We start from the raw sequence: 24,527 nt of genomic DNA, 5'->3' as shown, positions 1-24,527 counted from the left end.
TAGAACTATCATCAAAACTCAACAGATATGGTCAACACTGATTTTATATCTTAAACTCTAAGTCTTTTATCTTGTACTAGAGGTAAGTGATGATGGACTGTCAATTACACAGACAATGAAGGATTGATGATTGTAGCAAGAGGTGAAAAATAAACACAAAAAATAAACCATAGTAGCATGATACGGATGAAGTCTAAAATTTCAAGGTTATTAAGACAAACTCTGATATTGCTCTATGATGAAATTTCGCCAGAGTGCTGAGATCTTATCGTCCATCCACACCATGATGGTGAAATGAAGAGCTCCCTGTGGTATCAATATAAAAACTGTAACAAGCGTTCAGGATATCACTGATCAAGGCCATTCCCACTTTCTTTCTGGAAAATATTCACCTTAAAATTTTTGCTATCCCTGCATCCATACTTCCAGCACAATATTCCATTTTATCACAATTTTGCAGCTTTGAGCAGTGACCCCAAGGGAAAATGGAGTTTTCAAGGCGACTTGCCTGTCTTTTCCTTTAAATTATACCTCCAGTAAATTCTACAATCCACATACTTTTAACTTAAAGAAGTGGGTAAGCTTTTAGAACGACAGCAGCTCTCAGTGCTCTGGTAAAATATCATTAAATGAGTATGAAAATCACACATTAAATTACATAAAAAAACATTAGTAGCATCTTTGATAATACAGCAACACAAACATGCATCAACACCCACTTTGTGCATTTTTATGACCCACCTGACATGGTTGATGACAATTTGATATCCGGAAGAAAGGAAGATGGATTATTAGCACACAGAATGACTCCCAGTCAGTGCTAATAGACAGAACATAAAGCCTTAAAAGTAAATGATATTTATCCCCCAAGCAGCATATCTTGCTTTTTTTGCACGTTAGGCAACTGTCCATTTCCTGAAATACGTTTACCATGACTCCTATATTATCAAGGTTTTTTTTAAATCTTCTCCAACCTATCCTATGAATCACCCATCCAATCCTCTCATCCTTTGCATTAATTAAATGAAGACATAATATGGCTTTTCAACGATAGGTGTCAACCACACTCCCTTTTTCAATGAGGGATGTACATGCACCCTTCCAAACTAAACTGTACCCAAAATGAAAACATTTCTTTTATCACACAGGCAAGAAACTTGATGCAACTTGAGGGCCAAAAGGCATGTAAGTATTGCTGTGGAATACCAAATTAACATGTATACATTATCAGAGGTTATGCACAGGAGGTGGATCCCAAGGGATTTTCATCATCAGAGGAAATTTTTTACAGCCCATATCTTGAGGTAATTGACCAGAGACAGTCTCCAAGACTTTTCATCGGCTTACTGCTTTTGCTTCTACAGGAATGGTGCACAGTTAATTCCACCCTACTTGGTGAGATCCCTCTCACAACTTCACAGCCTTGCTCTTCTATAAGTGGACATTAACATCCTTTTGCTAATCCCAACTTCTTCGTCTATACCCATATATCTCCCAACTACACCATCATTTGATTTTCAACTAGGGAGTAAATATTCGATAGAGTACACAACTTCTTGACAGAGAAAATAGAGCTACTTTTAACCATTACAAAGGTTGAATCCACACAGACCTTGATTATCCTGATTTCCTTTACGATGAGACGTAAAGAGGAGGAGAATCATCATGTCCACTCTGGTATTCATCTCCCAACGGATCATGCCCCTCACTCTGTCCCTCTAATTCTTCATGTTCCCACTTTTCCATTTCAGCTTTGTACATACGTGCTTGTAAAACCTCACGAGTTCTGGGTCTCAAGCCAACAAATGTCACTTTACCCTGCAACACAAGCAAATTAGAATTAAAGTTTGTCACACAACGATGACTGAGTTAGCAGGAAAGTGATTTTTCGAGAGCATTAACCATCAAAATGATATAGCATAGTTAGTTATAAACCCCAAGGCTTGGACAAGATGGTATGGGATTCCTGAATCCCTAAAGACGATGGGCGAGTTGCTCATCAAAATGTTGGAAGGAGATATGGAGGACCTGACCTCGTGCAAAACCAGAGAAATCTTTACTTCTATAGTTATTTATAGTTTTAATGATATCATATTTTTTTTAAACATCACTTATTGCAATCAAAGTTGAATTATGCAAGGGGAAAACCCCTTGACAAATAGAAAAAAAACTGTAATGGTGTCATTTAGAAAATTTTAAATTTAGATAAGAAAAATTTTTTGTCATTAAGAAAAATTTAAGTTGTCCCCCCGCTCTGAGCTCAAGAGCATCAATTATAGTTCTTTATTCAGTAGGATATACTTCGGTATCCACGCATCATCATATAATAAGCTGAGTTGGCCGATGCAAAGCAGTGTCGTGGAAGGAACTCGCATTTTGGCCAGAGTCTGATCAGTGCCAGTTAAATCAGTTGTGAAGACAGTAACTGTTCAGTATTTTGCCTGTTTTTCTTCCCATGAATAGCACATTTTATTTAGCTCCATCCACGTCACAGGCGCAGCTAGATCAGTAAGTCATAATCAGAGGTGTCATGGTGCCGGAACGCCGTTCCGGCACTGGTTAATAAAAGGCATAATAGTCAAAAAACACTTTTATCAATTTCGCTGCCTCAAAACTTCAAATTTATACATTCGTAACCAAAACAAAAAATTTAGTAATAAAATGTAAATATGTAATGACTTGTTATTAAAAAAACACTCACTTTTAAAGAAAGTTAAGGAAAGTTTGTTCCGGTACTGCTAATTTTACCATGATGTCACTGATCATAATAGGGTGGTTTCCTATTATTTTTTTATTGCCTTAATCGAAAGATTATTACTCCTGGAGTACGTATTTAACGCTTTTAGATTTTTAAATGATAATATCTATTTTTCGCGATTAAATGAAAAGTGAAAATTTTCAAGCGCGCGAAAACGCGACGCGTTAGTAGGAATGATGGGAAATCTCTCCGTGCGTCGTATTTCTGGTTCCCCCTCCGCCCGGTGAGGTGACCTTGAGGCGAGGCTTAGCGCTGATACGTCGCAGGCTGCCAGCGAGTAGCCTAGTGCCCTGCCGCCTGGTAGCGCTTGGCTTAAATAAGGATTATTAATACCTTATCAAACGAGGAAAGCTTTCCGACCTTAGCCAGTTTTAATAAGTGATTATTAAGACATGTTTCCCTGAGCTCTGCGCCTCATGCATGCATTGGTAACCTCAGACGACGTATAACTCCTATCTTCTCCTATAGAAACTAGGTCCCTGTGACGTCACGTGGAGTGGCATCGCATGGGCGCCAATCTGGCCCTTTTCAAATGAGGATAAAAATGGACCGTTGCCATTCGTCTACACCGGCATTTATAAAACGAAATAATTTGTATATTATGAATACACTAATGGTGGGTAACGAATCGCAATTATTGCCTTTTGTTTTCTTTGATGAAGGAAACTACCCTATTGTAAGTTAATGCAAATTTGTAATGCAGTGTTGCATTCTGCAGGATAACCGCACATTTCCATGCCTTGCATAATTTTATGAACTTACGAACAAGCTCTTGGAATGCTTCTTATTCGTATGTTGAAGACTTACTGTATATGTTCATAATTTAATTGCATGTATCATACTCTGAAGCTATTCCACAGGGAGAGTATAAGTACGGGAGACAACGAATTCTGGCAAGGTGAGTTTTTTTTTAGCAATGTTTCCTGAAAGAAACGCTCTTATGGTTCTGTGAACTTTGTAATAACGAGAGTTTACTCTATCCATAGGCAACATATTCCTTAACCTGGGCAGCCTACACAATAAAATTTACTTGGCAGTGTTAGATGAATTATTTATTTGTAATACTTCGGTATCTCCCATTCCTTCATACGTGGATTGCCAAAAATTATATAGCATGATGCCATCGCATTGACTATTAATACATTAATAAAAGTTTAATATAGGTACCTCAATAGGAAATTCTACATGCAGTGCTTGCTGAAGCTGGGAAGCAGTAAAGTTACACATCCACTGCTGCACTTCATCCCAATCTAGCATCACTGTTTGGCGCAGCATCTTCTCCTCTGAAAAAAATATAATAATTGCTTGAATAATTACTTTGCACAATATTAACTTTTTCCAAAAATGAGATTTCAAAATTTTTGGGGACTATACATCGTTTTTTCTGTAATGTGGAAAAAACTTGTGATACAGGAAAAAATGCAGGATATCTCTATGTTTTGTACTTTTTTTTTGTTAGATGATCCTTTTTTAACAGAGACAACCAAGAGACAGGAGGAGATCAAACAAATAAAGCCCTAAAACAAAAATATAGCGGTAGAAGTTAACGAGATTTGCAATTAAACACAGCACAATACATGAAGTAGGTAATTAACACTATATTAAGACACAAGTGATAATAAAAATTAGAATTATTAGGAAAGATTAGTTATTGTTTGATATAAAAATGATTTGAGAAAATTTTTTGGCGTTGATCAAAGTTTGGATTCAAGCTTAACTTCAAAACAGGTGTACATAATATTTTGAAAATTATATACTAACTAATTAAATTAGAATAGTGATTTTTCAGACTGATTAAAATATTCAAAATTTTAAACAGGTTAAAATGATGATATCAACATTTAAAAGAAAAAAAAGCAGTAAAAATAAAGAAATAAACACCAAACTTCATTCTTACCAAGCTTACTTACCATCAGTCTTTGATGTTTCTCTCTTGTACTCAATACGGAAACGGAAGGCTTCCAAGATTGATGCCACAATGATAGTAAGAACAATCATAGTAGCAAGGTAAAATATCATGAAGTAGATTCGGCTCCACTGAGACTCTGATGCTGCCACATACCCTTCCATTATTACAAACCAATTGTTAACAACAGTGAGTTCAAATAAAGTCACTGCACTTGATGTAAGGTCACCAAAATTATTTAAGTGGTAGTAACCAAGGGCTGGACCAACTCCAGTTGATGCATTCACGCCAATCCCAGACCCATCATCAGTTCGATAATAATCAGCAACAGTTGAGTTCCTGTAAAAACATTAATAAAATAATTAAACGAATGAAGGCAAAACATGAGACCACATAAAATGTAAAAAAAACTGTTACTTCTGACATATCACTAACTGAGAGCAATGTGGACACAAGGTATTAGAGTGAAAATGTGATTTTGTAAGTTGGATTCAAGGGGTTAATGCCCTGCGCATAAGGCCCGGCAACAAAACCCCCTGAGGACATAACACCCAGCGACAAAACCCCCTGAAGACATAAGGCCCGGCGACAAAATCCCCTCGACAAAATCGCCACAGGGACTTAGTCTCGGGTGCTTTGTCGTTGCGGGGATTTTGTCTCTGGCATTTTGTCACCGTGGGAATTTTGTCCCGGGCGTTTTGTCTCGGGCCTTTTGACGCCGGGGATTTTAGGAGCGGGCCTTTTGACAGCGACCCTGATCCAAGGGACACTAATGCAACAAAATCTCACCAAGAGCAACAATTACTAAGTCATTATAATAATGTTTCATAATCTATCAGAAATACATACTGTAAAATAAATATTACAGAGCCATTAGTACAAGAGTTCAGCATGAGCACCACGTAGGTCAAACTCAGACCAGCATGAATATCGGTCCAAGGGAAACATAAAAGCTTAGGAAAGCGAACAAGGCAAGCATGACGTGAATAATCAGGATTCATCAATGGGCAAAGTAATTGTATCTGGCCTAACATCTGTAAAGACCACATGGTAATCAAAGAAACACTTTATTATATGCATTGATGCATTCCGGAAAAAAGAAAACAAATAAAATTTTCATGGGGGAAATAACAAAGTGTTCCACCCAAACAAACCCGATATAAACGAGAAGAAAACATTTTCGTTGGTGGCTAGAATAATATGGAGTACATACTGATTAATACAATGAAGGAATCAAGAGAAAAATTCCATTTCCCATTTCTCTATTATGCTCCTATTTTGAGATGAAACCACTCGGTATTTATTGTGCAATAAATGCTAGTAATTATTAACACACTCACTTGCAACAGTTTTTCATTTTATAGCCCGAGAAAAGCTCCATTCCCACAACAGCGAACGAGTAGTAGAGAATAACGAGCACCAAAGCGGCTGATCCCATGTGCGGCAGGAGGAGGAGGAGTGTGCCAAACACATCCCTATATCTTTTCTTCAGTCGAAAAAGACGCAGCATTCTAAGTGGCCGGAGAACAACGACAGCAGTCAAAGATGGGTCGACTGCTCTTGCCATCAGCCCAAGGAGGCATCCCAAGGTCACACTGAAGTCCCAAACATTCCACCCAGATGCAAAATATTTGCTGACACCAAGAGCCATGACACGGATAATGGCCTCGACTGAAAACACTAGAGGAAAATGTATCATTGCCACAAGTTCATCTGTCATGCATCAGGAAGCTCTCATGATCTATAGCACAACTATATAACTCTAGGGTAATTGAAGAGTGAACATGTTCGCAAAATTTGCATTAAAATGATCATCAACAACAATTTCACCAAGAAACAAAAAAGATAATACAGCATGAATGCTTTCAGACATTTATTCATAGATTGGATTAAATTTTGATCGAGAAATTGGAATTTTCTGATCTTCAGAACAACATTGAGCAAGTAAGGAACAAAGGCGAGGAGGTAGCGAAGATGAAAATGATTTAGCTGTTGTTCCACCAAAAAAATGAAGCTCTTTTTACTATGTAGCTTTCAGACAAGCTACGACATTGATGATGACATTGATTTTGCTTTCACAAAAATTGAAGCCATAACAGAACAGGCGATGGAGTGAAGCTAAGTTTAACAGTTTTAAAAAACATTTAACAGACTTTTATCAAACAGCATTGTAAAGCTTCAGGGTCACAAAAAGTTTTTCATTGACATAATAAAAACTTATATATCTGCAGAATTTTCTACTAGTTTGAATGTAAAAAAAACCATTCATTTACTTCAAATAACCCATTTACTGTGAAAGTGGACGATTCAAGCCCACAAATGAGTTTGCATGGCTGTCAGTTGATTCATGTAATGTTCTAGCAATATCCTTTTACTGCTCACAGCCATATGCTGATTAAATCCCATGGTCAACCTCCTCTCACAAGCCATTTATTTTTTCTTAATTTACATTAAGTATCTTTTCATTGGATTAATATAGAATAGGAATGGTTATATAGTAGGAAATTCATACCTCCAAGAGGCACAACCTAAATTCCTTGATTATTGTGAACAAGTGAATGTACTCTATTCATATTTTTGCACATAATTCAATCGCAAACCGTGCATATGCATCTGAGGATATTCCAGAACATGAATATTTAAAGCTAAAGAGCATCCAAACCAGGAAAGTAGATGAGGGAGGTTTTGTGTAACATTATTTTGTAAAATAATTATCATTACAAAGTTACTTATTATGAACTTCAGATTTTTTGGTCCAATCAACTTCATAATAATGAGTCTACTTCAGCAAAACATACATAGTACAGTATTTTTCACACTATAGACCTCTGCTCACACATGGGAAAATTTTGTCAACGAAGTTTAGTTCAGCTCCATTATGCTCATGTGATACTTGTGTTCATAATTGCTTGGAAAACTAGAGCAATCCTTCAGGAGGACATTTATCCAGGGATTAATTGATAATTGTGACATCAATAAAACACTATCATAAACACTGTTACAAAGCAAAAATGAAATTTTATTGTGCACTATGATACTTACTGCCAATGAAAAACAGCGTATCCCATGAGGCACAGACTTCCAGGGCAGACAATTGTAAATCACCAGATGACAGAGCAATCCTAGTCAACATAGCGATTCCATTTCCAGCAACTAGGATATCTAAAAATAGATTTACAACAGCATACCTTAAATTTGTCATTTTTACCCTGAGAGCCATTTCAGAGAAAACTGAGAAAAAAATATATAAATTTTTTTTTACATCAATTAGCAGATACAATTTCAATTGGCAAGAGACAGATCGAAGTGAGGGGAGGAGAGCAGACTATACATATGATGCGGAGGTATCAAATTACAGAAATGTTTATGAATATTGACCTTAACATATTGCTTTGCCCTCTAAACAAGATCAGTGACAGTGATATGTGTCATAGTGGAAGTGCAATGACAATCTGAACAGATTAATGCTATCATGAATAAAATGCTGCTTCAATATATATAAGGAACTAGAGGTTCCTCAAATATATTAAAGAGGGTTGGAATTTCCAACGCCATTAAGTGTAGGAAGAGACATGAAAGCTGCTACCAGAGATACAGTCAAATGTGCACGTGATACATAAATAGATAGATTTCATGTTTTGACGAAGAGATCATATTATCATAGTAATACCCAAAATTGAAAAGATGAATAAAATGAATAGGATTTCCCAAGCTTTAACTTTAAAATAATCCATAAATTATGGCTCCATGACAATTTGGCGGTTAATGGGGAATTCCACTGAAAATGGGTGATTATGCGATTAAAAAAATATCCTCCACACAGAAAATTACAGAGAAAGCAGTTCGTCTCCAACCTGCGTGTTATTCTTAAAGTTCCACTTTGAAAACTGTATGGTAATCTTACGCTCCAAGCGACCCATCGCCATGTTTGCTGAGCGTGACGTCAGAGTCCAGTAAACAATATGTATACGTGGTGCCAGTAGACTGTTTGTCCAAGTTTTAGAAAAACATGCATTCCTATGTGATTTTTTCTCAGTGCAATTAATTTTTTTCATAGCAATACATATTAATTTCATCATAAGTCATGTGAAAGATTTATACTGAATAATTGACAGGTTTAAAGAATCTATGCATACTGAAAGATGCAGCACAGTCTTGACCAATAGCGCTTATTGATTTTCCATCCTCCAAATCGACGGTGATTTCCACAGTATAAGATTCTGACATTCTCACTTTACGTTCTGGTGTTACCTTATCCCCAACAGTGCAAACGCTCCAATTTATTATCACTTTAACCTATCCAATTGCTGAATCACTGTATGTTTCTCTTCCAGACCTTAGGAATGCTAAGTAAATCGGTGTCAAATATGTTCAGTTTTATTTCTTCAAAACATTAACTTCACGAATTCCAATATTGCACCCATCACACATCAAAAGCATTGAGTAAATGACAGTAGTAAAATGAGATACAAACTGAGCTCTAGATTACTAGCGAATGAGATAGTTGATTTGATCTATATAACATTTCAATTTTGCGGCTTCTCAACTCCGCTCCTAGAATTTTTCATTGCTTGAAAAGAAATCAGCAATCATGAATTAATCTGCCTTCAGAATGTTCCCAGAATGTGCCTTTTCAAAGTCGGAGTCAGCCATCGCGCAATACGTACACCGTAAAATCTTTAACAGCATTCTCAACCGTTTTTGACAAACCCTTCAAGTTATGAATCAGTATCATCGTAGCTGTTTGTAATGGTCATTACTGTTTGTTACTGCCATGGAATGAATCTGCTTACTCGCATTCTAATGTCACAGGGCGTTCTTGTAGCGCAAAAGAATTTAGTAATTTTCGCAAACTTTGACGCTCTGTAGCAACAAGAATATTGAGAATTATGAAGTCATGTGTTGTATACATTTATAACTTTAACTTACTTATATATAGATGTAAAAAAAATGACTAATTTAATTTTATGAGAGCACCCGGTTAGAAGGAATTATATGATTCAAGGCACTTTTTTTCTCCCAAAAATCCAAAAAATTCATATTGGCCGAAATTTTTTTTCCTTATATTCATGCCTATAACAGGCATTAATGTCAAGAATATATATCATTACTTAAATGCCATTGCAAAAATATTTGATGGCACACAAGGAAAAATTTCCTCAGAGGCAATTTTTTTACATGCTCAATGTATTACACATTGAAGCCAGTTTTTTATTTTGATTTTTGCACTGACTGTTCTCATGATTTTGAGTTTTACATTGGGAAAAATAAATAAATACAATATAATCCAAATACTTACACACAATTGTTTCAAAATATTGCCATCCTACTACCTTCTTGGCAGCCCCACATAGGAATGCACTAAATCTTCTAAATAATGGACGGTCATTAGGGTGGAAATGAAAGTTTTCTTCGCCATCTTCCCGCGGAGCCTGTTCCCAAGTCAGCTGCAAACACTCATAAAGATGACAGAATTCTTTCAGAGTAAGATAATTATAGTCACTTCCTTCAGACAGCAAAGCCTTATAGGTGAGCAGAATATCTTTCATACCTGTAGGGTCAAGTTAGAAATTACACAGTCTTGTTTTCAAACTCATTTCTTCATCTATTAAAAGTGGACAATTACATCACTGCAATGAACCAAAAAAACAACAAACTTTTCAATAATATTCACTGACTATACATTTTAATACTAATATTTTGGATGTTGACTTAAAAAATACAGGCAATTCAAAATTACTTAACTCATAGGTATGAGCTATGTATACGTATTTCATTAGCCATCAAATGAGGCATGGATCTAAAGGGCAATGATACCAGACACATGAATGTTCAAACTATTGGATAACTCATTCTAAGGAACCATTTAACCATTTTACTCATTCGAAGGAACCATTAAACCACTGTACGTGGTCACTCCAAAATAATTGTAATAGGATGGCTAGATAAGATGTTCATTTCAATCAGGTTTGCATAGCGAGTAGGGCCTGTTTCCACACCCAGAATAATGTATCCATACATAACATTTGCAAACTCAAGTATGCCTTCGGGAATACAGTAGAAGCCTCAGAATTAGTTTTTCAAGGGATTGAGGTTTGAAAACTTCTAACGAGGTAAAAATAAGTTTCTTGCCAATGAGAATATGTAATAGACCCAAAAACACAAAATCTTTTCCATAGTTAGTACATATCTAAAAAAAAATAACATCTCAAACATACAATGTTATAAACTTGCAAATATAAAAGAAGTCAACTTACTTTTCTTTGGGGCATAAAAGTGCATCAATCCACGAAAATGCATAAAGGGAAGAAGTCTGTTGTGAGATGGATGCTTGGAAGTGAGAAGACGAAATGCATGACCACATGCTAGCCTCTTATGTAACCACAGCTTCTTGAATTTATTTCTCTCAATGGAAGTAAATGTGTCATACACCACTGCTAATAACTAAAAAAGAATCAGATTTCAAGATCATAAAGACAATCAAGATAATAAAATGTTACTTCACTAATATTTCAAACTTAAACCCCTTGAGTGCTATACAAGGATGTCTCCATGCTGCTGAAAAGGTGTCTCAATTTCCATGCACACATATATGTACACGTCTGCCTTCCCCATTTAATTGTCAATGCCGTAATAACTGGGGAAACTGCAATAGCCAGAAATTTGGAGTAGCACTCAAAAGGTTAACAGTGACTTACGAATGATATTTAACTCTCATACTAACCAGGTTCATCAAGAAGAAAACCATTAAGCAAATGTAGGAAATGAAAAACAAGCAAAACCATTTGGATTTTGCATAGGAAGGCATCATCACATCTGGATAACTGCAACAAAACAAAGGGTTATCATGAAGGCCAGCCACATAGCAAGCTATGGCAAACATAAATCCAAGCATTTTGTCATGAAAATGAAAGGAGTTAGGGTATAAGGGTGAGAGGGTATTAGGGTGTGGCATTGAACAGTGGTGTAACTAGGAATATGCTTTGGGGGGATTAGAGGGCTTGGGGTGATGACCCCTCCCCTGAAAAAGGTCCATGAAAATTTTTGAAAAATGACATGTCTGGAAATACATTTTACATCATTTTGGTACTTAAAAAATAACTTTAAACAGATGCAGTTATTATACATATAAACAAGACAATAGTTTTAAATAATTATTTTAATTCTCTGAAGCTTTGTGGGGGATCTATCCCCCCATAGTTTAGATCCTAGCCACTAGCAGAGAATATTAGGCATGATAGGTATTTATTAGGGGCTAGATGATTCAAGGATCAATTATGTCAAAAGGAAGCTAAAAATTTATATTCCATTTGAGATATCTTTAAAGCTCTTCCTAAGCACTTCTTTTCCCTGGGTCCATTTCTCTCCTTAGGCTATCATCTTTACTCTAGCATGTACCAACTTTCCTCCTAGGCAGTAAATTACACACTGAGGAAATTTTTAAATAGATCCCTAGTTAAGATATGTCAGTGGCTTTTCTGTGAGCTTGTCCATGGTGTTTTTAAAGCATAAATATTTGAAAGAGAACATAAATTGAAACATAATGTTAACATTTGCGATTCTTACTTAGCAGTGGTGAGAAGAACGAAGAGGCTAACAAAGCTGTCAAGAAGGGTCCTGAAATATGGATCTGCTCCACTTCCAAACAGATAGAAACCTAAAAGTGCGTAAAGCATGAGGCAGAAGAGGACAAGTCCCAGCATGTCGCAAACTGGAGGCATTGACTGCAACATCTGCAAAAGATCAAATTACTAGTAGTTTACTTACACAGTAATCAGTTACAATATATTCACCTAAAAGTCCAAAGGAGCCTTCCTTTCACCAAAAATGGAAGACAAAACATACTGAGATATGTACTTGAAAATTGGAATAAAAAGTCTCTCATCAGTGTTTTTTTTTTTACAATTGGAGGAGGTCTTTTAAATCACGTCGACTAACAAGACAGCTCCTATACCCATTTACTATAGGATATAATGCATAAATATTCATCATAGAGCAGTACAGGCCCAGTTGGCAAAAATGTAATAAAATAAATAGCAGCTAACATATTAAATCCCATTATTTTCTTATGACTCATACCAGTCCACATCACAATTCAATTGTTGTAGCCAATTTCATTCAAGTGCTGGAAGCTTAAGAATCCAATATAAACATTTTTTATTCTCAGTATGACTGGAAGCCTAAATTAATTTTTGATTAAGGGCATATTAATCGATTTTCATAGGACTAGAATAGAAAATAAAACATAGAAACAGAGGCAATACCAATGGCCAAAGCTCCCCTTTCAAAAATTCAGTCTATGGTAACAATTTACATAAATATAGAATGTGTAGTTGAAATTGCAGAAAAAATATGTTATTTTTACACTTTAAGTATAGCAAACTATAATGTGGAAAAAATATCATAAGCAAAGTTTTAATTAAAAAAAATATATCAAAAATGAAACCTTCAACAGCCAAAGCAAAGTTCCCTAACGTCAACTTTAAATTTGGGGTATGGTGACAGAAGTTGAGTGAAGAATGTCCATGAACAAAACACAACTGTTCATGGACATTCTTGAGATTCTAGCATAGCAAGCAACACTATGTGAATGCATCCTCAACAAAATTTCCCAAACAAATTGTGGACCCCATTGAAAATATGTCTAAAGAAGGCACAGTTAAAAACATTTTGATGCTTCAAGTCAGCAATCAATTATGGATGAGGCTTTTTTACAATCCATACTTTGACCATGCTTACCTGCCTGATGAAGCGACGAACACCACCAAGATGGAAGTTGTCAATGAGAAATATGGGCCGCAGAGATCTTGTCACTCGAAAATGTGATGACTGACGAATCAGGACAACAATAGCTTCTACTACCATTATGGCCAAGGTTGTACCCTAAGAGTAAATTTCAATTTAATCATACACACATTTCTTAAGAAGCAGAAGTGTCACCACAAACTTTGTCCCGAGTGCACGTAAAATTTCAGGATTTCATCCAGTCATTCACTGAAGAGATGGGACAATTTAATTAGCTGCATGTAACTACATAGATGTTCTGATGAAAATTGACGGACAGGTGGAAGGGAACAATGGCAAAGGAAGGCCTCATGGGAGATAAATAGAGCAGGTGATGAAAGATACGCAATACAACAGAGGAGTTACTTGGGAGTTTAAAAATTATCAGATATGAGATATGATTGGAGAACTGCTTAAAATCAATCTTTGGACTAATGACAATTGATAATGTAAGTTGATACAGACCGAGAAAGAGACTAAAAATATGTACACACAAAAAATGGGCAAGATCACACTGTTCCCATAAATTTTACTGGTCTTAATAGCATTTTGAATACACTACCTATACTACATATAAAAATACACTTTTGGCTTATTTAATTAAAATTCACTGATGGTGATTGCATACAAGTAGTACATATTAATCAACTTTGATAAGGCAATAAATAAAAGAAGAGAAACATAACAAGGAATGCTGATTTGAAGATGGTACAATTCCACACATTACACATGCCAAGCATCTACAGTAGGGTGGTCCTTATTTTTAATTTTCGATTTTTTTTGGGATGCCCCCAAGTTTGTTTCAATTGGTTAGAAAATAAATCGTGAAAATTAATTTTGCAATCGGATAATCAGATACCGGGAAAATGTGCCGCATCGCACTTGAAGTTTTTTAAATTTTGGTATTTTTGGGTTTTTTTCGGACATTATTGAATATGATGTCACACTCGGATTTTTCTATCTACTCCGGTGGTGCAAGCTCACTCTTGGTGCTATACCCCAGGTACCAAAGGGCAGAAATGAAAGATATTCGATGTGATGCAATACAAATGTCTAACAAGTCATTGTAAAAAAAAGAAAAGTGATAGAATAATCATCCGATTGCAAAAATAATTTTCAGGATTTATTTTCTAACAAAATGGAACCTCTGGGGGGCATCCCAAAAGAAAATCGAAAACTTAAAAAATAAGGACCACCCTAATGTACAGACACTTTCCAAAGTTTTTGGAGCCACTTCTGCTCCTCAAGAAAACTTATTTTCCCTTGCTCCCTTTGTTGTCTTTGGCAGTGCACTTCAAATACTTCGTTTGTGTGTGAATAAATAGGCACTCAATCAGAGAAGTTACTTTATTTATGTAAATTTGTCATTATGTTTTGATTTATTTCTTTTTGGATTTTATAATTATTCCATGAGAATTTAATGTGTAATTGCCACAGCTTTCACAGCTGGTTTGTATTTTAGGTACTAGAAGATGCTGTCTGTAAAGAATGGCGGTGGTCTAGTGGGCCACATGTGCTGCTGAGAAGGCACATAATAGTTGAGGAATAATAGGGAGGGAATAGGGGAGGGAGGGATTGAGGGAATAGTTGAGGGAGGTCCCTGTCATAGATCCCAGGAATATTTCGAACAACATTTTTCTGCAAGTTCCATCGCTTTTTATTCAGTTTTCCACTTGCTGTAAAATTTGCTGCAATTGATAGAAATACTTTTTTTTATAATGGCAATGAGTTATATAAAAGTTAGGAATTGGGCAAGGGTTGACGCATCCTTTTCAATGATGGCTACATTTTCAAGGTTAGGGATTTGCAAAAGAGGGTAACTTGACAGTGAAGGGTGGAAAAAAAACCTGGCATCAGTGGTAACATACCAATTTAAGACTGACACAAGGAGTCACACATTTCATTTTATTATTTGAAAAAATTATTACTTTATACCATATAGTAGCCGAAGACAACAAAAGGAGTAAGGGAAACTAAATTTTCTTGAGAAGCAGCCTGAGGTTCTACTTAGACACTCGACCAAGTAACATTTGATCAATCGGCTAAAGAAAAAGGATTTTGCTATAGCCACGGTTGTTTTCCATGAAAAAATAGAGATAGGTTCAAAGAAAACTAAAATTTTACTAACCTTGATCAATGTCCTTTTATGATTAAGGAGGACTCTCCATCCCAGCCATCGTATTTTCATCAGAAGTTCAACTCCAACAATGGTTAATGCAATCAGTTCAATAGACCCATGGACACCAACAGGTAACTACAAATGGTAACAAGATTGTGATTTTAAGCTAAATTAAAGAAAAAATGGGAATGAATCTTTCTCCAAACACTAAGGATGCACAAGAATTCAAATTATAGCTGCCCAAAATTTGGTTTAGTGAACTCTTTTCGATCTGCATCCTTTCAAAATAATTAAGTTTAAATGTTGATTTGAACAAAATATTGCATTTACGCATAATTCCCAGTAAATTTCCTCTGACACTATTGATAGTGATATGTATTGCTTAAAACAATAATAGGTAAATAGAGCAAGTCACTTTTAAAGGTATTGCTCAACAAAATTCATCATTTTGGGTGGCATTAACTTCAAAAAGAGAAGAATAGGGTCACATCAAGAAATAAAATAAAAATTGGTGCTTTCCATTCCAGAATCACTTATGGCGGGCATATAATCAGGGTGAATATCTATACCTAAATTTTAGCAGCTTCAGTTCCCCGGAATAAAACCCTTTGCTGCGTTTGCCCGTGATACATCCCCTTAGAAAATAACTAATGCAGGAGTAATTATATTCTGATTTTCTCTCAAACACTGAAAGTTATGGAGAGATATAAGGGTCTAACATTTTAGCTCAAAATGGGATGTAAAAAGTACTGCTGCCAGAGCCTTAAAGCTAAATTTAGTTTGGAAAAATCAAGCAGATTTTGGAAGTAAACATATGGATATCAGGTCAAAACAACAATGGCCATTTCAGTAAAAACCAATGATGACTTTAAAGTTAAACACTATTCAAACACAATAAAAAGCCGTATTTATAGTTTTCTGATGCCTGGGAATAGGGTGGTTTCCTATTATTTTTTATTGCCTTAATCAAAAGATTATTACTGATGATGATATCTATTTTTCGTGATTAAACGAAAAGTGAAAAATTTCAAGCGTGCGAAAATGCGACGAGGCTTGAGCGCTGATACGACGCAGGCTGCTAGCAGGTAGTGCTTGGCTTAAATAAGGATTAATATTCCCCTTTCAAATGAAGGAAACTTTCCGAACTTAGGTCATTTTAATGGGTGATTATTAAGACATGTTTCCCTGAGCTCTGTGTCTCCTGCATGCATTGATAATCTCAGACAATGTAAAACTTCTATCTACTCGTATAGAAACCAGGTCCCTGCGACGTCACGTGGAGTGGAATTGCATCGGTGCCAATCTGGCCTTTTTCAAATGAGGTTGAAATTGACCGTTGCCACTCATCTAAACTGGGATTTCTAAAACCAAATAATTTGTATATTATGAATACACTAATGGTGGGTAAGGAATCGCAATCAATGCATTTCGTTTTCTTTGATGAAGGAAACTACCCTATTGACTACAAATTACCAGCCAGCTAACAACCCAAGCCCTCCCGAAGCAAATTTCTGGCTGCATGCTTGATTCATGGGGATATTTAAATCCTATATTTCATCTTCCTAAAACTTTGAATAATATGTATTGGACTACCATTATTGCAACTATTATCCACTTTACTCAAGTCATTCTAATTGGATTTTTACCCAGATCTTCAGTTTAGATAAATTTTGTCATAAGCATTTCTGTTTGAAGCTTTTGCCGCGCTGGTTTGCAGTTCTCCCTGTGGTTTTCGGATAAGCTGCATTGATGTTGTTTTCAAGATTACGTTTCATGGCTTATGCTGGCCACATCTTCAGATCAGGTCTGAGTGCCAACAGATGGAAATGGCCCTTCATGTACGTATATCATTCTCAGGGTGTCCTGTCAGTGGTGTATCTAATCAGCATCGTTGACCCTGATTTTGGCATTCTTCTACGTTTGAGTCTTTTCCTAGCAGAATTTGCTCTATTGTCCATCATCTCAATTGAAATTGTGAGCTACCTTTTTAATTTCAATAGCCTCCCTCATGATTCGAGGAAAATAATGCTTTTCTTGGGCTATGACTTGTGCTTTATCAATCACAATCTGATGCCTGGGATAAGTGAACGCATGCTCTGCCACTTCCCACTCTTTCATGATACAAATCAGGAATTCTGTCTTTGCATCTAACAAGATGGTGGCCCATCTTCTCCATAGCACTATATCTTGGTGGTATGCCGCATCTTTTCAAAATTTTCCTGATCTTTTCCATAGTGCCGGCGATGAAAGGGAGAGCTTCAAATTCTCTTGGTTTTGTAGTCACAGGAATCTTCTTCTCTTCCTTCATTTTGGCCCTAAAAAGGATTCATCGTGTTCTGTTTCCCTGGTAAATTTGTCTGTTGGGTGCAGATTATTTAGGTGCAGGAGAAATAGTATGAGGGATTCCTTGGTATGCAGCTAGATGAAAAAGGTGATACAGTGACAGATACATAGCTGACAGAACCTACTTTTACAATCACATTGTGGACTGATATAAAAAGGAAATTGGAAAACTTAACAATGACCGTTTTCTATCAAAAATTCATGTGATTGACAAAATTTATGGACGTATTACATCTGTTGTGTATTAATGAAGCAATGAAAAAAGCAAAAAACATAGCAACATGACATTTGAAGCTAAATGAAGATTGGTATTAAGGGAGCTTAAATCAAATACTTATATCCATTAATACTGTAAAACACATCACATTTGAATGCTTCCAAATCTCTAGCGTTGGTCATTAAGATTTAATATTGTAAGCTTCGGCCAAAAATGAAAAAAAAGCCCACCATATCACATTCAATAAGTGTTAGTAGACCTTACCAGGCATTTTTGAAATTGTTGCCAGCCTCCAACATTTGTATACACAACTGACTGAGCATACTGACAACTGTCAGTGAAATAAAGACAAGGTGTGCAGAATTCCACCCTAGAGATGCACAATTGGAGGATAAACTTATAATGCTGCATTATTTAAAATAGGAAAAACATTTTCACTGTCTGCCTTTTGCACATTAAACGTTTACATTATGATAAGCTGAGTGAATGAGGTTAAACCAGGCTGTGCCTGAAAAAAATGCATGATGTTATACTTACCTGAAACAATGGAATAGCAGGCGGTTCCACAAATCCTAAAGCCAGCAACACAAGGGAAGCAGATAAATCCAGGCCATAATACCACGGACTGTGTACAATTAAATATGCTGGTAAGGAATGTCTGTCTTTTGGATGCGAATCGAACTTTTCGTTGTTGTTCCCTTCCTGCCAAAAAGACAGCAATGAATTTTTAATTGCCAGTGGCACTCTGGGATGAGTAATACAGGAAATGTATGAAAAATCAGCAGCAAAACGGAGTTTGACAAGAAACCTCAAAGGTAAACGTAGATTCATGACTGACGACAAATACAATGGTTACCTAACAACATGTAATTACCTCTAAATATATAGCAGCCTCGTGATATATCATTCTCCATTCTGAGGCATCACTACTAGCTCTTAATTCATGAGGAGTCAACATTTCCACACCATTTGATTCCAATCCATCTAGGGTGGATGGTACTCTCCCTTCTTCATTGGGAAGTCTTTGAACATTTTCTAAAATAAAAAAAAATAATTAATACGAACATCCACAACCTACTGCCGCGGCATTCGTTTACGACTGACTATTTAGTGCAAAGATGAAGTTCTAGGAAAACTTAAGAACAGGTATTATCTGAATAGACAATGAAACTTCACAGTCATCATAACTTAGACACACGTATATAGGTTATTCCTGACTCATGTCAAGTTTATGAAAGTAACGAATAATATCAAGTAAAATTGCTTTATGAATACTCACTCTGAAAAGTAGTATAAGTACATGTATAATAATTATTAATTTAAGGCATCTTAAGGTTCCAGTACGCAGGAAAACGTAACACAATATGTTTTAAATAATTTTATTATCCTTTAGTAACATGACATGTAGCACGTACCATTTGTGAATCTAGAATATCCATCGGCTCCCTGATTTTGCCTTCCCGAGGTTGCCATAAGCAAACAAAGCAATTTAGCAGGTGCGAAAAAGCGCAACAGAAAAAACTGAACATCGAAAAGATCCACTTCGTGCAGCAACCAGTAGAGGGTTCTCTTGTTGACGTCTGGAAAGGTGAGACACGTTTTCTTTTCAGGCTGGTTCCTGTATCTTTTTAAATTATTGCTGTAAGTTTTCCATCCGTTGATGAATTAATCACCAATTGAATTAATTAGTATATTCCAACTGATGGGGTGTGTATTTCGCTGTTTTATACTAAAATATGTCAGGAGATCGGTTACTTCTCCGTGGTGTGTGCATGCTTGTGTCGGCACAAGATTCATTTCGGTTTCTCTGATTAATAACTTTTGTCTCGTTTTAGATGGCAGATGCCAAAGGTAAAGATGCTCCTCCGAAAGGGAAGGAAGCGGCTGTCGCTAAGAAAAGGGAAGGAGGACCAGTAAAAGGAGGAGACGAGAAAAAAAGGAAGCTTGGCAAGCCACGCAATTACAACTTAGGAAATGGTGTGTACAGGTTTAGCCGATCTAGAATGTATCAGAAGAAGGCTATTTACAAATTTATCGGCAAGAAGACTCCCAAGACGGTAAGCTTCTGAAGTGTGTAGTGGTTGAGTTTCGTTCGCATTGGAGGCATATTTGACAACATAGACGTTATCCTTTTAGGTGAAGCCCAAGAAGCCCACATTTATTGTGAAACCCATCGGCGGAGATAAGAATGGAGGTACGAGAAAGGTTTTGGTGAAGAAAAGGAAAAATTATTACCCTACCGCCGACAGGTGAGTTCAATACGTTAGGGACGAGTGTGTAGTTAAGGTTTATTCGATTCATGCATACCCATATTGAGTGTTTTTCAGCTCGCCGTTAAGCATATCATGAGCTTACGGTGCCAAATTTTGTTAGTTTGTGTCTTTATTGGATATCGGTAGCGTGGTAGTGGTAGTAACTAATCGTTCGTGAATGATGATTTTTGAACGACCTGGATTTGTCATTCTGACTGATTTTTTTATTTTCCCCAGGATTCGAAAGCGTCCTAGCAAGAAGCTTTTCTCTCAGCATCGACACAAGCTTAGGAAGTCCTTGACTCCTGGAAGAGTGTGTATTGTACTTGCGGGACCTCATAAAGGCAAGCGAGTTGTCTTCCTGAAGCAGCTGAGAAGTGGTTTGCTGCTGGTTACTGGTAAGTTTTCATGCACATCTTGTCTTTTTAATCCGGCTTGTCAGAGATACGTCGAGAGTGAAGTCTTGGATTCAGTTAAATTCAAGCACTCATTACGTTGTTTACAATAAGCAATCGAATATGCCACTTTTTTGTATGTTACTTAACCTTGGGGCGAGGGTGGAACTAATCTCTATTCTCCCCTCAAGGTGGTGTAATATTCTTTAATTGAACGTTACAGTGGAAATGATCGGGAATGTGAAGTTCATTCCGTTTTTGCCGATGGCATAGCGTGTTTTCCATATGGTCTGATTAAATTGTGGATTGTCTTAAACTAAATTTTGAGAATATGGAAGAATCCAGTGAAGGATATTCCATGCACCTCTTATTAAGCTTTTCAGTCATATACAACGGCTCCACTACAGTGATCTTCAAATTTTCGATGTATTTACTTGAAGTGGTGTTGGTAGGGTAACTCCTTTTGTAGGTATGCCAGTCGTAATTTTATTTTTCTGTTACTCGATTTTTTTCAGGACCTTTCAAGGTGAATGCATGCCCTCTTCGTAGGATAAATCAAATTTACGTTATTGCTACAAGTACATCTTTGGATGTGTCTGGCGTGAAAGTACCAGATCATATCAATGATGATTACTTCAAGAGAAACCGCCAGAAGAGAGCCAAGAAAGAAGAAGGAGATATATTTAGCACCAAGAAAGAGGTATGTTTCAACTATTTCACTTACTGATTTTTAGATTAACATTCGTATGCTAATGAAAGCAACTTACAATCAGTCTCCTGCGACTTTAATTTGCTACGTATTACAATTTGAAATAGGTTGAGGTGTACAAAAATGATTTTTTCATTACAAATTAAGTTAAATAATTTCCTATTGCATGTGCTAGCAAATGCTTGCAGTGTTTAAAGGCCTGTTTACACGATGCATTTACATATACAAGTTAATGTCTGTTTGCGTGAATGATTTTTGTGGACAGGAACGAAACGTGTACGAATGCATGAACCAACTAGAAACAGGTTCTATTATCCGTCCATACATTCGAACAAGTTGAGTTTTTAAACGGTATGTTTTTGTGTTCATTCTTGCGTACATACATTTATAAATATACTCGTTCCGGTTATTTTATTGTGTTAACAGGCCTTTCGAAAGCAGGGTGTGACTTTTTTTTCAATGTTTCCCATTTAGTTTTATGTGGAAGTTATTTTAGAGTTGTAGCTTAGTGGCATGTAATTCATTAAAAGGGTTCACCGATTAGTTGGTGAAATAGGGTTTTTGATAGGGGACCACACCTGCCATAATGGCCCATATCCAGGTCCTGATGTGGAATATGCAATTATTCTTGTTGCAATAGGTCGTAATGGTTAGGGATTAATAGTACCCCTCAAGTTATGTGGGTTGTGGAAAGGCATTTAAATTAAGTTACTCTCAGTATTTCTCTCAGCCCTTTCTTTCTCAGCTATTTCCATTATCACACCAAGAAAGCTCAAACCTGATGTACGAATGCAACAGGCATTCTTGAATTTAGTGTTCTGTATAGACACATTCATTTGTTTGTATAGAATACTAAATTAATAGCAAAGAGAAAAAAGAGAATAAGTAATTATTTTGTTTTTATAGAACACTATGTAATGTAGAAAGAATGTCATATTACCTGAAGTGATAGTCTATTATATCATGTAAAGTGTTAAAGTGAAATCAACTATCAATATGTATTTTAAAGAAACATTTTTGAATTGTATTATGCCACGGGCCTGATATATCAGCATTAAGCATTTTAAGGAAAAATTGAAAGGTGATAAATCAGCATCTTGAGTGTCTTAGGGTATTAAATACTGTCTGGAACTAGGATGCAACTTTCGTGAATGGTCATTATTGCTTTTTATCAGTATCAAAACGTTGTGTAATGTCATGGTGGGCATGATTGCAAAGGCTTAATCCATGGGAAAATTGGTAATTGAGGACCTGGTGAATATATAATGGCCGTTTTACATGGGGCAAATAATTTTCAGGTTACAACTGCATTAATTTCTCATTATGTCAAGCAGTGGCTTGAATGCACAAACAAAAATAAAATGGGCTATTTTGCCATCTCACATCCATGCATTCTCGCATGCCATTCACTGCTTTCAATTATGTAATTTTGACTGCTTTCATACATAAAACTTGAGTGCAACCGAGTGCCCTGTGTAAAATGGCCTTTAACGTTTTTGCTATATGGGTAGTGCATAGGAAAAATCTTATTATTGAGATATAGTCTTGAAAGTGTTTGTTCTTCTTTTTAGGCCTACAAGCCTTCCGAGCAAAGAAAGGAAGATCAAGTGGGTGTGGACAAACAGATCCTAGATGTTATTAGGAAACATCCCGAGAAGAAAATGATGTATGCTTATCTAGGCTCAATGTTTGGCCTTCGGTCCGGAAAGTATCCTCACAAACTTAAATTCTAAAACTGATGTTTTGGGAGCTTGTTGTACATGGTTTATTGAAATAAATGTGGGCATTCCCATCTCATCGTATGTTGGATTAATTTCATTGCTCTTAAATTGTCCATACTATAGTGGCATGGTAGGCATTGGTGGGAACTCATCAATTACCAGCAATGGATGGCAGGATCAACAAATTGAAGCATGCCAATAGTAGTCATGGTGTCTGTCTGGGATACATTTCATAGGTTGTTTCTGAATTCTTGTCAGCCAAGTGAGTTGCAGACAGTGGGTTATGACAGTAGTTAGGGCTGGAGCTCTGTGTTGCATGGAGTCTGTCCAGGATGTGCTACATACACTATAAACTTAGTAAAATAAGCAAGGAACTTTGATCCAGGGATCAGTTGGGCTGCCTCTTCCACTCTTTGTGTGGTACTTTTCTCTCTTATGTTGTCATCAGTGCATTCACCGTTGCCGATGCATTCAATGTGTTTGGCAGGGATGTGTTATGAGTGGCATAAGAAATGAAATAGATTCTATAAAATTCTGAATTTTCATAATCACATTTTCCTTCCTTAATGAACTTCATTCTCAAATGCATATAATCATAGGCTTAAATTTGGTTACCTTGGGAGAAAGTGATATTTTCTGAAAGATTACTCTGTTGGTAATCAAGGGACCACATAGTGGCTGGAAATGTTTGAGAAAATTTGAAAAATATCTTCACCAGTAGTCTGGTGATGTTTCCTTATCCCCTTGCTCATTTATTAGCCATTGTGATGTTGACTTAATACTATAAGGCTGAGAGGCTTGAACCCTTGTAATGGAAGGGTATGCATCACTCCCTCTTGCCTGGTCATAAAGTCTATATTTGTGGTGACTTACTTTAAATTTGTATTATCACGTTCGAACTCCCATGATAGGTAGAATGGAACATAGACTTAATTACCCCTATCAGAAAAATCATAATTTTGCATGCCATGGTAAAATTTCCTAATTTGAGTTGCCTACAGGCAAGTGTTGAAAAGGGTCTACTCTATGTACCCTGAAAACTTCAAGGTTATAGCATAATGATTAATGGGTTACACTCCTTAAAGTTGCTGGTTAGGGTTTGAGATGCACTAATCCTGGTAAGTGGGGTTAGGTACTAATGAAGTGCTCGGCTGCAATCAACAAGGTTTCATCCCTGACTTCTAATCCATTACTGACTGGTAAAAATTGTGTGTGGGACAAAACTAGAAGCATCATGGCTGCTGAATTTAGACCTTTAATAATCTTATCGTCTCTTGTGTTATTATGTGTGATTGACCTCTTTGGTAATGCTGCCCTGAAGTT

The 24,527-nt window shown here is 36.4% G+C and overlaps 2 protein-coding genes across 4 annotated transcripts; one reads left to right on the top strand and one right to left on the bottom strand.

Annotated features, from left to right (window-relative positions):
* Positions 1-1,219: 1,219 nt before the first annotated feature.
* On the bottom strand, positions 1,220-19,696 carry LOC124156230 (two pore calcium channel protein 1-like). The gene is made up of 14 exons (XM_046530636.1): positions 19,543-19,696; positions 19,002-19,162; positions 18,665-18,829; positions 15,577-15,702; positions 13,404-13,547; positions 12,231-12,397; positions 11,389-11,488; positions 10,922-11,108; positions 9,964-10,215; positions 7,707-7,826; positions 6,005-6,344; positions 4,669-5,003; positions 3,926-4,041; positions 1,220-1,818 (listed from the first exon to the last, which is right to left on the bottom strand). Exons 1-14 carry the CDS (start codon positions 19,598-19,600, stop codon positions 1,633-1,635), a joined length of 2,457 nt encoding a protein of 818 aa, XP_046386592.1. The 5' UTR covers positions 19,601-19,696; the 3' UTR covers positions 1,220-1,632.
* LOC124156231 (60S ribosomal protein L6) lies at positions 19,634-23,285 on the top strand. Of its 3 annotated transcripts, none has more exons than XM_046530638.1 (6): positions 19,634-19,715; positions 19,963-20,184; positions 20,264-20,376; positions 20,617-20,777; positions 21,290-21,474; positions 23,055-23,285. In XM_046530638.1, exons 2-6 carry the CDS (start codon positions 19,963-19,965, stop codon positions 23,214-23,216), a joined length of 843 nt encoding a protein of 280 aa, XP_046386594.1. In that variant the 5' UTR covers positions 19,634-19,715; the 3' UTR covers positions 23,217-23,285. The 3 variants fall into 3 exon arrangements, with proteins under 3 accessions (XP_046386594.1, XP_046386593.1, XP_046386595.1); XM_046530637.1 differs by having other exon boundaries at positions 19,673-19,768; XM_046530639.1 differs by lacking the exon at positions 19,634-19,715 and adding an exon at positions 19,813-19,834.
* The last annotated feature ends 1,242 nt before the right edge of the window (positions 23,286-24,527 follow it).

Source organism: Ischnura elegans, chromosome 3, assembly GCF_921293095.1.
Source record: "Ischnura elegans chromosome 3, ioIscEleg1.1, whole genome shotgun sequence".
In the NCBI taxonomy this organism is placed as follows: Eukaryota; Metazoa; Arthropoda; class Insecta; order Odonata; family Coenagrionidae; genus Ischnura; species Ischnura elegans.
This window is presented reverse-complemented; position numbering and strand designations above follow the sequence as displayed.